The 14,253-nt window shown below is 42.1% G+C and overlaps 1 protein-coding gene across 2 annotated transcripts in view; it reads right to left on the bottom strand.

The window, feature by feature from the left end:
- arhgap5 (Rho GTPase activating protein 5) overlaps positions 1-14,253 on the bottom strand; it is a 55,589-nt gene that overhangs the window by 4,348 nt on the left and 36,988 nt on the right. For both annotated transcript variants that reach the window (XM_023952064.1, XM_023952065.1), the window contains exons 4-5: positions 4,685-4,762; positions 1,480-1,611 (exon numbers count right to left, since the gene is read on the bottom strand). In XM_023952064.1, coding sequence (XP_023807832.1) covers positions 1,480-1,611; positions 4,685-4,762 — 210 coding nt within the window. The remainder of the gene's footprint in view (positions 1-1,479; positions 1,612-4,684; positions 4,763-14,253) is intronic.

The raw sequence follows: 14,253 nt of genomic DNA, 5'->3' as shown, positions 1-14,253 counted from the left end.
CGCTATTTTGATCCATTCATGCATTTCTGAGTAATCAAATAAAACCCCCTCCCAAGCTACAAAAATGAGTGGGTCCAAACATTGTGACATCTCAAAGTGAGGACGAGTCTGTGCTGCCAGCTCCGCCCCCAGGCTAACACACACACACACACACACACACACAGTTTCTCCGTGCAGCTAGCAGTGATCGGATGAAACCCTTTCATTTTATGTGCACAATATGCACATCAATCCTTGCAAAAGTTTGGATGTTGTTTGTTTACGTGGGAGAAACGCAGACACGCTGCGGACGCCGGCTCTAGGATGAAATGGGAGGCACCTACAAGAAGGGCGGAGCCTCAGAGATTCTTCAGTGTCTTACGTCCGGGTTGGATAATTAGCTGCGAAAATAATATTCCATAAAAAGATCTTTCTTTAGTGTGCCAAAGATAACAGACAACCGAGCTCCCAGAAGAGGGATGGGTCTGTCCCTCCGTGTTTATTTTATGTTTTTTGCAGCTCCGCCCTCCAAGGAAGGGAATGCCTCGCAGCTGCTTTGACATCATGAAGATTTAATGCTGCTTTGGAACTCCAAAACTTTGCAAAAAAAAACTATAAAAATCCTCAACACAACCCACTTTGTTCCACACATGTGTAGCACAATATATGATAATATATACTCTAAAAGGCTTAAGTATAGCATGATATAAGCCATTTAAATACAACTTTAGAGAAAAAGTAGGAACATTTCGGAAAAAAATTAGTTTCATCCCTTGACCTTTGAACCCTTCGATCTTCTCTTCCTGTTTTTAGTTAAAAAGCCTCAAAGAGAACAGAGATGGAAACATGGAGATCAGTCTGTTCAGATGGACCCTTATGGCCAAGAATCTGCTTCATCTGATCCTGACGTCAGAGAGAGTCATCGTCAGAATCCGACGATCTGTCTTTAAAATGTGTTTTCTGTTAAGAACTGAGTCCTGAGAGATCCTGCAGAACGGATAGAGGTGCAGAACCTGTTTGCTGCTGTCCTTGAGTGTATTTTTGTCTCATTAATCAGCTGTCGTCAGCGAGCGCTCCCAGCACGCCATGGAGCTGACAGACAGCCGGGCTGGGTGCAAACGCGTGACGGCAACCCAGAGCTGTGAGTGCCAACGCACAACTTCACAGAGACGCTCACTTTGACTTTGAAATGAAGCTTTTTGTCCTGGTCATGTGACCTGTTAGTGTTCAACAGAGCTGGGTTGACATCAGTTTCAAACTCTGATCCTAACAGGATATGACATCACCAAACCCCGCCTTTTCCAAGCCGAGCCAACAAGACTGACAGCTGTAACAAATCAAAGCACTACACCAACACCATTCCCTAAAAACAAAGTATCGTCAGACTGGGATGGACTTATCCGCCCACTCTGGATATTTAGCTGCCCCCAATCCCCCCACCCTCATGGGGGGCAGAAAGAGATTTCCTTTTCCTGTCAGAGTAGATTTCTGTGTTCTTACTTGCGGCTTCCACCAGCTCCGGGTGCAGGCTGTAGGGGATGAGCGGGTCGGGCAGGTCAGCGAAGAAGGCCTTCAGAGCTCCAGCAACAGCGTTCACAGCCACGTCCATGGCCACGAAGTCGATGTGGTGGTCTGCAGCAGAGAAGACAGCTGATGAGCGCTCAGGTTTAGCGGCACCTTTGATCCTCCGCATCCTCATCAGGAACTCCACCAGCTGAGCTTCATCTGGTGCTCACTGTGCAGCTGTAGGGACCAGCGTCTAGGAGTCTGCCGCTTAAATAATGCTGAATCAAACAAGTCTGCTCAGAAAAACTCTGATGCAGTGGACTCAAACCTGTTAGGATGACATTTTCAAGATACTAAGACCTACTGCAACGAAAATGGGGTTTGTTGTGTTTTTGACATGTTCTTGTAGCTTTTGTCTGATGATGATGGACATAGATAAGGAAAACTAAGCTCTAAATTGCGTTTCTGAGTATTTCTTTATTCAAATCGTTGTTAATCTGGAGCAGTCAGAGCTTGTAGTTGTTATGTACAAACTACAATCAGAAGGCCTCAAGCTCCCTGCTCTGCTCCATTCTGATGCATCTCGTCCTTGGAATATGGATCTAACCCGTATGGCTGCATAGCTCTGATATTGCTCGCCATTTTTGTTACACCTTGGGGTTGTGAGGGGCTGTAAGACAGCGGGAGAGCGTGTGAGCAAACTGATGGGATATCAGCAGAGGCTTACTTCCACGCCAACAGTCCCGCCCACAACTCACAGGTGAATTTTTAATGAACTCCTGCCGCTCTGCAGAAACTAAGTCCTACAAAACAACACAGGCTTTTTTTCCAAAGTATGCCTAAAAATGGTATAATCATAATAAAAAGACCATAATTTGAAAATACAGTAGATCAAAAAATGATTGGAGTGGAACTTTAATAAACTATTGATGCTAAATAGATTCTTTAAGTAGAAAGTGCTCTATTTCTTACATGAGTTATTGTCTGCAGGGATCTACTTTCCTGCTGCAGGATTCAAAAGCAGACATGAGCAGTGATCGGCCCTTTGTGAGACATCAGATCCGTTTTTCAGCTCGTCTCTACTGCTCTGTTCGAGCAGCTTCTGTCATCCAACATTTAACTCCAACCCCAAAACAAAATAATCCCTCAAGCATTTGCAGCAGACAGCAGGACATGAAGTATGTAAACTAAGAGAATTTCTTAAATCAAACTTGACAGAAAAACACTTTCTATAATCCCCAGTTTAGCCTCGAGCAGCTGTTTGTCATCCAGCGTCTGTAGCTACATTCTTCTGCTGCAGAAATACTGAACCCAATGTAGAGACAAAGGCTATGTCCAAACTCCCACCTTAACCCCTATATGGTGCACTATATAGGGGTTAAGGTGGGAGTTTGCACATAGTATATAGTGCGTTATATAGCGCGTTCCCCATTTTGTAGTGCTGTCCGAATCTACGATTCCCAAATCAAGCGCCCTAGAAATTTCCCAGAAGTCTCTCTGAAAAACCAGTGTGTATCGATGCTCACTAGATCGGTGACTATAGACCACAATGCATTGCGTCGGAACTATTTTTGCCACAAAAAAAAAAAAATGTATTTAAATGTATTTTTTAAATAAACCATCAACGTTTTTATCTTCAGAAAACAGTAGATTCATAAGTAATAGTTGCAAAATGCTCATAATAATTAGATCTTAACTTTGTGAAATTGATGATGTCATATCCGCCGTTTAAAAAAAAAATGGAGTGAGCCTGGTGTCTGAATTGCTTTTAACATTCAGGGCGCTACATAGAGCTAGACTAGGTAGTTTTTAGTAGTTAGGGGTTAGGGTGGGAGTTCAGACACAACCAGAGATCATGCAGTCTTCCAGCTGAGAACCTGAACATCTATTCCCCACACATTTTTAGAAATGACTGAACTGTTGTTCTGTTTGTGATGCTGCATTCAAGGACACACGGGAAATACTGCTTTCCAAATTTTCCCTGATCTAGAGGACAAAAACTAGTCTTTATGGATTGGCTAGCGTTTGTTACATTCGTTTACATAAGCTCTCATTTTTATTTATTTTACATTTTAAATGTTTTTATTGTAAATGTAATTTATCGTTTCCTCATAGCCAGGACTCCCTTGAAAAAGAGATTCTTAATCTCAATGGGACATTTCCTGGGTAAACAATGGTTAAATAAAAATAAATAAAATTGTTCTAAATGAGCTAAATAGAGGATTAAAAAAAGAAAATGGATGACATTTTTTATGTGGCTCTGTGAGGTCATATTGGATTTATTTACCAGCAGACGCAAAGAAACAGCTTTAGATCATTTTGACTGTTATCAACCTTTTAAAAAAATGGTTTAAGTAATAAGCCACAACTAACAATATTTAGTTCTTGAAAAAGCTAATGTGAGGATTTTCCTTAGAAAAGTCACAATCATCTAGAAATCAGTAACGTCTGCTTTCATCTGATCACTTCAACAAAGAAACTTTGTTTTTCCCAGTCCGGCTTCCAAGTGTATTTTACCCGTATTACTTATGGTGTGTAAAAAGGACCATAAAACACCTGGGGATCATTTTTGCATGCCATAGTGAACTTACAGAAATGTTCCAGTACTTTCTGCTAGCATGTCGGCAGGAATGCGCCAACACCAAATCAGAGGTCGATGGTAACTTTGACACCTTCAGTGACTTTGGACGCTCCTTCGGGCAGCCAAAACATTTTTCTAAGGTTATTTTGACGAAACTTTAGACTTTTTTTAAAACCCCACCAGCTGACGGCGGTTGACCCGTACAGGTGCCGTGGGGTTTTGTGTTTTGGTATCTTAAGGGGAGTGCAGGTGTTTCTTGAAGTTCCATTGAGGCTCAGTCTGCCGTTTTTGTGCGATTCATTCACTAACATTTTTCATAAGCTGTTTCTGCCTCCAGAGGCAGCTTTTATTCTGGAAGTTCTACAGCATTTGTGTGCTGGTTCAACTCTGCTGCTCAGTAACCCATTTGGTAATCAGTCTTCAAGAGTTTAAGCTGCAGTTTAGATTGATTGGAAGCACAAAAGCAGAACTTAAATGCCAACACTGCCCAAAATAACTGCTGAAAAAGTCCAAATTCTGTGTGTAAGAACTTTATTTCAAATCACTGACTAATGTGCTTTTTTACATGCTGTTTGAAGCCGAACTGTTGGATTCAATCAAAGCAGTGGAGAGTTTTACCTTGATCAAACTGTTTCTGAATGTTGTCCTGGTCTGTTTTGTTCCCGCTGACGCGATACAACCCCTCAGTGGTCAGACCTGCAAACACAAACACATCACTGAACACACATGGCCTTCAGGTCGCATACGCTGGGGAATCCACAGAGAAAGCATTTGCAAACAGAGCAAAGTGCAAATATCACAAAAATAAGATGCCCGGCAACAGTTTGGTTCAATGTAAAACCAGATTTGTTTGTATAATTGTCTGTAAGTAACTCTCTGCTTTGAATGTTTTCTGTGAAATTTATTTAACAGTACAAATGATAAAATGGGAAGAAGCACTTATGGAAGCTGTAAAGCAGAAATGTAAAGACAAGTCATACAAACAGCTTTAGCTCCATTTCTTTAAAGAAAACAAGCAAAGCCTTAGCCACACCCACCCGGTCGGGGGTTTGATCCCCGTGCGGGTCCCACAGGCTTTTAGGTGGTGTGGGGCCGTAGAGGGTCATAGAGATGAGCGGCCGAATCTTAAGGGAAGCGCACCTACGGCCACCTCAAAGGACGTCATGAAAATGGACTGTACCATTGTCGTGTGTGTGGTACTTAGACATACTAATGATGTTGTACAATGTCCACACAAAATACACACCAATTGTCTAATTTCATTTCTAACAGTAAAGCATCTTGCAAGGAGCGCGCCTTTATGTGTTGTGTAGTATTCACTACACCTGTCACCCGCAGAATGACCGTAGAAAAACGGTGCATGGACATTTTCCCTCTACAGGTTCACTGAGCGGTCTGTGACTTGAATATTTTGTGTGGACCGCCTTTGTGCCTCGTACAGGTTTGGCCATAGCAGACAGTCTGTATCCCCTCATAAGGGCAGTTGTGACTAAGACTTAAAGTTTAAAGGAAATTTTCTAACAACGCTTTTGTTTTATGGTAAAATAACCTTCACATTTTTTTTCCAAAGGTAAAATTAAAGGAACAAAAACAGAGATTTCAGTTGAGCAGGTTAATGACTTCATCTTCAGAATTTCAGCGAGGACTTCCCTGACCAGGCCACGGCTCCTGCTCTGCTGTACAGCTCCATGCGGCTACGTTCACACTGCAGGCCGAAACGACCCAATTCCGATTTCTTTGCCCCTATGCGACCTGTATCTGATCTTTTCGTGACAGTCTGAACGACACAGATCCGATCTTTTCAAATGTGACCCAGGCCACTTGGGTATGTGGTCCTGAATCCGATACGTATCGGATCTTTTGAAATGCGACCTCCCTCTGACTATCCCTCTGATAGGCCACATGAATCCGACCCGTACATCATTGATACGAAACAAACGTCCTCATTCTGCGTTGAAGTAGGCGGGAACTAGAACACAAACATCAACCATGGCGGACGATGCTGCTGAGACCAGTCAGTGGAAGGGAATCGAGGTCACTGATTGGATTCATATTTGGGGTGACAGCTCTATTCAGGCCAAACTCAAGGGGTCTTATCGCAACCGGGCAGTTTTTGAAAAACATTTCCAGCAAAATGGCAGAGCGTGGTGTTGAACCTTTTACCGCGATTACTTTTTTTCTCCCTTTCAGACCGTGGTCAGAAGCGCAAGGGACCCAAGGCGGATCCTCCTTCGGGGTTCACTTCCCCGTTCAGACCCTTAGATTCTCCAGGATTCTCCAGAACGGGTTAATAAAGAGTCCATAGCATTTATTCTGGGGAAGCCTTCCTTTATTACCGTTCTTGTCCTTCAGCATTCTCTTCTACCTGTGCTGTGGCTGTGAGGCATCCTACTCAAACCAACCCTTAAAGCAGAGAGGCGGTGGAGACAAGACAGGTCATCACAAATTCCACATTAAAGTTGTGGTCACATTATTCCTGGATTCTGTTCTTCATTGGAACTACTTCATAGGAGCTACTTAGATGAAGGAAAAATGTCTTCTTGATCAACCTTTAAGTTCTCCCTCCCTGAAGAACTGAACTCTGGGAAACATGAAAGCTACAATCTGCCTTCAGACAAGGCCAAAGGTAAAACTCAACAGCAGCTGAGTGATGACGACGTCATGTGGAAACAAAGAACGGCATCCTGAGGATCAGATCAATAGCTTTGTCATTTTTAGACCTTTGACCTGGAAAATCCATCATCAGAAAAAAAGGTTTCCTAAAAAAATGGTTCTAAAAAGCGGGGCAAAAGCAGGAGGGAACAAAATGACCTTCACTGCACCGTCCCTGTTGAATCCATAGAACTCAAAGGGAAATAGAAGCTTTAATTACAAGCCTTTAATGAACTGAACACTTAATTCAACAACAGTAATGGCAGCTCAGGTCTGATGGAGCCGCACATCAACCAGGATCAGAGAAGAATGCTCAAAAACAGAACAAATAAGACATGAGCTGCATCTCAGACACTACAGGCCTCTTTCATGTGAAAACGTCACATCATCTTTTTACACTTTAGGTTTGGCTGAACCTAACACAAGTTTGTTACCACAGCACAGAAGATAGAATAGATATTTAAGATCAGAAACATCTCCAGAGTGAGCCTGTTGAATGAAGCTTCACTGTAATCCTTTAAAACCTAAAAACAGGATTTCTGTTCAGCATACATGAAGAAACAAGCCTCTGCTCCCGAGTACAGAAGAGACATTCCACAGGAAATACAGCATTGTGTCTGTACAACAAAATACATTATACAGCAATAAGGTTGGATTAGATCCCATTTAAGTCCATCTTTGTTTTATTGTAGAGCAGCTCCTGAGGCTTCTGATGACAGTTAGTCTAACAAATAATCCATATTTCATCATGTCCGCTGAACGCAGCATCATTCACAAAACTGAAGTACAAACCTTCACAAATACTCTGACCACTGAGCGGGATGCGACACAACCTGCACACACGATCACACAACATGCACACACAACACCCAGACCTGCAGCTGAGTTAGTGTTTGCATGCTGGGATCTGATGAGACTCATCCTGTCCTGATATGACCACATTTCCTGTCAAACGGTCACTACATCGTCCTCCATCTTTGCCATCTGTCACAGCTGCTTCACCGTCCTCCCCTTGGCCCGTCCTCGCCTCATTGGCTCGTTGCCACATTAATTTTATTGCAACGATAACCATCTGCTCTGGGACAAAAGGGGCGGGCTCGGTGAGACGAAGACAATCAATGGCTAATTTTAACTCCAACTCTGCCAGTCCAGTAAGCACACATATTGACACACACACACTGACACACACACACATATTGACGTTTGATGTTGTTTAATCCTGTAGATCAGAGTGGATGGTGATAAATATTCCCCATCTTCATTCTTTTGATCTGCATGGCACCAATCAAAGCACAGATTGTTTACTTTCTGCTTAAAATCCTTCTATAAGGTTACAACAAACAAACAAACAACATTCACACTTTTTTGTTGTTGTTTTTTCTGGGGGGTGGACATTTTTCAGTAAAGCTGGTATTTGTGCCAATGAAACCTCTTGTTTGTAATGAATGTTGGATGTTCTAGCGTGTTTCTGAGCTATACTTCAAATAAAAATATGTTCACAGAAATTTCTGGAAAACTGTTAGTCACTGTTCTCTCACGACTGTTTTTGTTTGCATACCATGATTTTGAGGGGCAAAAATAAATTAATAAGTGAACGCACTAATGTTGCCTTTGTAGAGGGGAAAGGCTGTATTTCCCACAACCCTCTGGGCCACAAAGGAGCAAAGATTTCTGGTCTGGAGGTCAGTCTGCTGCCAAAACTTTCCCCTAGAGAGAGAACTGAGAGGACGTGTCAGAAACAGCGTAGATTTATGTACCTATGCAGGTAATGACCAAAATCAGGCTCCATCTAACCTAAACACACACAAACAACCACACACGACCAAACACACACACACAGAGCTGAGGTTTTGGTCTGGTGGAGTCATCAGTTTCTCTGTTGGTGTGCTAATTTAATGACCCGACCACCACACAACCATGGGTCAATATAAATCAATATAAAAGCCAGGAATGGCGCATGTGTGCTTTTTGAGCACGGGGGTCTGATTTAATATGTGGGCACCTTGGGTAACGAGATCCATACCTACACGTCTAGCTTTTATAGGGTGGGAGGGGGGACCCAGCTGCGGCTTTGCTTCCAACTCCAGACATTTACGGGGGGTTGAAGAACCTTACATAGGGTCCGAACTCTGTTTCTGTTAGAAAGAAGGAGAATGGTTCATCCGCAACCATACATCTGCCTGTCTATCAGCCCCAACAAAAGCCTTATCTGAACTATTTTAGAACATTATCTAACTGGATCATTTTTAATAAGTATCTGAAGGATAAAGTGTCTTTCTTTTTATGGGAGGTCATGGGTCCAAACTCCCACTTTGATCGTACCATAGACTCTAACAATGGACCCAATGCCCCTCCTGTTTGACACCAATATTAGGGGTCAAAACGTCAAATGGTTAATAGGAGAGGCTGCAGCTCTTTCCCCCAGATATAGGATCAAATGCCGGGAACAAGCTTCACACGCCTGACAACCGCCTGACTTGAATATTTAGGGATTTGAATCTATGACGACATTGTGTGTTACTAGAGTGACCTTTGTTACTGTGGTCCCATTGACCACCATATGGTTCTTGGGTGTTTTTGGCCAAAGCAGGCAATGGGGATTGATTCCCATAATTCCCTGTACTGCCAGCTCTGAAAGTAACCCCTGGCTGCAGCCTAAGGAAGTCCGACAGCAGACCAAACGTGCACGTGACCGACACTACAGTACAACAAAGTGATATGATGTGACCTACATGAAAACTGTGATATTTTCTAAACATAACAATAAACACAAATTATGACATGAGCAACATCCTCTCTGCCCGCAACACTCTCTGGTCGCTATGATAACGTTTAAACATGCCTTCAAAATAAGAGCATGAAAAATCCAACTCACCACAATGCTGAATGGTTTGTGGGAATCTCCCATTGGGATAAATCCGTATTTTAAGTAGGACTCCTGATACTATTAAATGTAGCTTTCTTTTTTGGGGGGAGTGGAAGGCTCCTCTTCTCTGTCCTGTCTGGGCCTTTTCCCATTGGCAAAGAAACTCTCCAAAGACGTTTGTCCTTTACTCATTTTGCTAGCTGCTGGGTTTAATTTCAGCGCTATCCTATCACGTGACCGAGACAAGCGAATTGGCCTGCGTTAGGAGTAACATAGACGGATGGAACAGAGAATCAGGCAATTTTTCAAAATAAAGCATCTTTCAGATTCCGAAATAAATAAAACGGAAGTCATGCAAGTTATTTTTTCTTTCTATGCGGCTCGGTACAAAATGACCCATGGACCGGTACCGTCCTAAAAATACAAGTGAATGTGTGCATTTTATGTAATTTCAATACTTTTAAAGTACAATAATTATGTGGATTCTTAATAAAATTGTTATGCTGTTCCTATTAAATGATGAGTATTTCTTAGCATTAATGTGACTTCTGGTGCTGGATGGTGGTTTTACTGATGGTCTAGTCTGGTTGATGCGTGGTGAGTTTGAGCTTCATGCAGGCGTTGAGACTTCCATCCGTTAAACGTGATCGTAGGTTGGTCTGACGGTTCTTTAGATGTGAGAAAGACTGCTCACATGCAGACGTGGAGCCAAACACACACTCACATGCTGCAGTGTATGGTTTGTGACGGGCAGCGTGTTCTACGTTTTGACGATCTGCGCGTTTCCCCTTGCTGCCTGTGCCCACTACCCCTCCCCCTTTCCTCCTCACACATCCCTGCAGATGGGCGCTCCTTCTCAGAGACGGAAGCGTGCATCTGCAGGGACGGCAATTCGCAGGTTACCGGCTGGTACAAACTCTGAAATAATAGATAATAGTAAAGTAATAGTGGCACAGATTTTTTTCTCCAAGCACCGCTACTACTGGGCGCCCCTCTAGCATCGCATCCCGCCCGAAAAGGACTGGTCTAATGAAACAAATTTTTTATGATTAAAGATTTGTCTGCGAGCCACATGTGGCCATCACAAGAGCCATATATGACTTGCGAGCCATAGGTTCCCGACCCCTGCTTTACAGCATGACGAGTTTTAGGAAGATCTAGAGTATAACTAAAGACCAACATCAATTCAAAAGCAGATTGTTCCCCGACAAGAGCTCGAGCTTTGGTGGCCATTTTGGATCCTTCATGGCATCACAAACTCAGATCAGACAAACAGAGGCAGCACTCTATTTTTACCGCAGTGGTTTGCTGATGTTTCCTGCATGACCTGCAAGCTCCTTTGTTATTAGTTTAAGATGCTGTTCTGTGAGGAATGCACTGGAGTCAGCGTCTTCCTATTAACACATAAACTGTTTAACACATCTGAACCAGACTGTTCTTCTTCTAGACTGACGTTTCCTACAAGTCAGGTTCTACTGCTAGACTGCGAAGACAAGGATAATGCCCAAACCTGAAGTAAAAGCACACATTTTTCAGAGTTGTTCCCTCACCGTTGGTAGCCAAGTGTCTCACATAACTGCTGGTTTTACATTTGATATTATCCAAAAAACAATAGACTGGTATTATGAAACATTTGAAGTTCTGTATAATTATGCAGAGGAGCATTTACATAATGTAAAAAGCCAGCATGTGTCTGCAGACTGAAACACAAATGACCTCCACATGGAGCATTTTCCCAGAGGTGGCATGTGTTAAACTGCATGTGAATGTTTGTGGTAATCCAGGACAGATGTCTGCTTTCACTGAGGGACAGAGCCAGCCAAAAACACACGAGGACATGCACATGCGCAGCAATTTCAAATGTCCCTAAACAGATGGGCCATCATTATAAATGGGTCCATTAAGCAGCAGCTACCTTAATGTTGCATTTACAAATGCATACATATTTGCTGTCTTTTCCTTCTGTTTCTACTCCTGACAACTCAATCTGTACTGCAGCCACATTGTCACGACACAACATGAACCAGTGCAATTTACTTTATGGGAAATTTAAGAGGAAAACTTCTAGTCTGTTCTAACGTTTCCTAATTTCTCACAAAGAACAATATCTTCAAATAAAAGGTAAAGGCTTTAAAGTTTGACAACAAACCAAAAGTAACAGCAAAGCCAGGAGAGGCAAATCCTTCCACACCAACACAAACACACACACACTTGCCTGTTTATTAAAGACTAATGCAACGCTGTACACACCTAAAGTCCACTTAGTGTTACACCTGCAGAGCATAAGCTCTGGCCGAGTTGACTCAGTTTTAACTGAAATAGGCAGATTGCTATACTGAAGATAGTTAACTATGTATTTGGTCATTGAATCCAGCAGCCATTTGCTACGATCAAAAAGTACATTTGAGGCATACTAAAGAAAACCTTATTGGTAAAAACACATTTAAGCTTTGTTTTGTGATATACTAAAAAGATTTTGTTGTAGAAACCAGACAATGTAGTGTTAATTTATCAAAATAAAAGCACTATGAATATCTTTGAATAAAAGCCACTAGTATCCCATGCTCAGTGTTCAGATCTTTAAATAAAATATATTTTATACAGTTCTGTTAAAGAGAAGGATGTAATAATATTTTGTAATAAAGTTTTTCAAAGTCATAGTTGTTTAAAAAAAAAGTGATATACTGTCTTTTTTATATTTTGTATTTTATACCATGGTCCGGGTGAATTCTAAATTCTGATTGGCTGCTGGGTGGGGATTAAAAAGTGATATACCACAGGATAACCGCGCGGTGAAAAAAGAAGTTCCGGTCACCCAGCTTAAATGTTTTGTATCACTGCGCCGGCTTCTTTAAAACAACCTTTAGCTTCATCATTTGGACAAAAATAAGTGGTGAGAGGTGAACTTTCTCTCTGAACTGATGCTTTAGTCCAGTGTTTTTCAACCTTTTTTGAGCCACGGCACACTTTAACCTTGACAAAAATCCCGCGGCACACCAGCATCCAAAAAAAAAAAAAACAGAAATTCATGGTCTGTATTGATCGACAGCCCCGCCCACAATCTCACGTGCATTTTTGTGATAATTGTGGCCGGAAAAGCAGGAAGTTGCGGCTGTTTTTTTCTAAGAGATGAAATGAAAGTTAAATTAGAAAATTTAGAAACTGTTTGTTTGTTCGGGTTTCAAGGCGTTTCGCAAGGACAACTCATTGTGCACTGGCCCTTTAAGCCAATGCATCATGGGAGATGTAGTGTGAAAACTGCCGAAAACTTGCAGAAAGACTCGCGTCAATGAGCTTCATTGTATTGTCCACTTGTTTCACGGTCTGACACCGGACTCTGTGGAAAGCTACACCGCTAAAGAAGAGCTTTAGCTGGTATTTTTGTTAGAACTGAGCGACTTTATCAGCAGAATTAAGAACAAGGAAGTGAATACTTTAACCACTTCTGATTGGTCAGACTGATGACATGTGATTAAGCCTTCAAGAATGATTGGTGGAGACAGTTAAAGGGACGGGACTTTTCCGCAAACTGTCATAGCTGCAGCTAACTCGCAGTACCGTCATTCTTATCAAAATTTCTTTAATAGAATTAAATAAACACAAAGAAAAAGTAATTTTAAGATCTTTTATATTCCTAACTACTCAGTGTTTTATTAGGGCCTGTTTGGATGAACAAAGAGCTGATATCCTGGAGATGGGAAATGTTTTTAGATCAGTGAATGATTAATGAGGGCAATTTCTCCACGGCACACTTGACCAGTCGCGGCACACTGGTTGAAAAACACTGCTTTAGTCAACCCATCGGAAAGATCAGCATATATTTATTGCTTTATATCGCCGAATCTTGACTGCAGTGGTGGTGCGGCGCGTTGTGAGAATAGTGATCAAAATCTGGGAAAAAACAAGAATAAAGGACTAAAAACTGGTTAATACTTATTGCTTTTGCAAGTGACCATGGTATAAGCGGGTTAATGGCCTTCGAAGTATGCATTATCACTTTTTAACGCACTTCGCGGAAGCAGGCATCCACAGCGTGCCTTAAAAAGTGATAATGCACACTTTCTCGGCCATTAACCCTTATGTGAAATGCATCGTATAACAAGACTCTTACCAATGCACAGCCTTTTTAAATATACACCCAACTGTTTTATAGTCTGCAAAATGTTGAGCAGTGTCCTTTCACTAACTAAGAGTGTTAGATCACCAGCTTCTCACTGACTCAAACACGAAAGCTCACAACTACATTATAAAACTAAGGGGCAGCCACTTGTTTTGAGGAAGGAACAGTGATGACAGACGAGAGGAGATCATGAAAAATGACCTGATGATGGGGAGAAGGGAAAGGAGATAATGGACAGAGCAAGAAAGGGAGAGCAGAAAGACGGAAAGCATGAAGATGGAGAGACAAATGGATTGGCTGTTCAGATAAGAGGAGACACGGATAAGTAATTGTAGAACGGGGGACGTAGAATGAGGGTGGATGAAAGAAGAGGAGACAACAGGAAATATTTCAGAGAATAAAGTGAGGATGTTTTGTTGTTTAACGTGGAAGACTCAACAACCCTCCAGGGACTTCCTCAAAGCAGAACTATTGTGGGTGTGTGTTGTTGGAGTGTGTGAGGGTATACATTTAATGGAAAGGTGAGCTGCGAGGTCAACAGCAGTCTCT

This window comes from Oryzias latipes, chromosome 22 (assembly GCF_002234675.1).
Source record: "Oryzias latipes chromosome 22, ASM223467v1".
In the NCBI taxonomy this organism is placed as follows: Eukaryota; Metazoa; Chordata; class Actinopteri; order Beloniformes; family Adrianichthyidae; genus Oryzias; species Oryzias latipes.
Note: the sequence above shows the minus strand (reverse complement) of the source record. Positions and strands in the feature narration are given on the sequence as shown.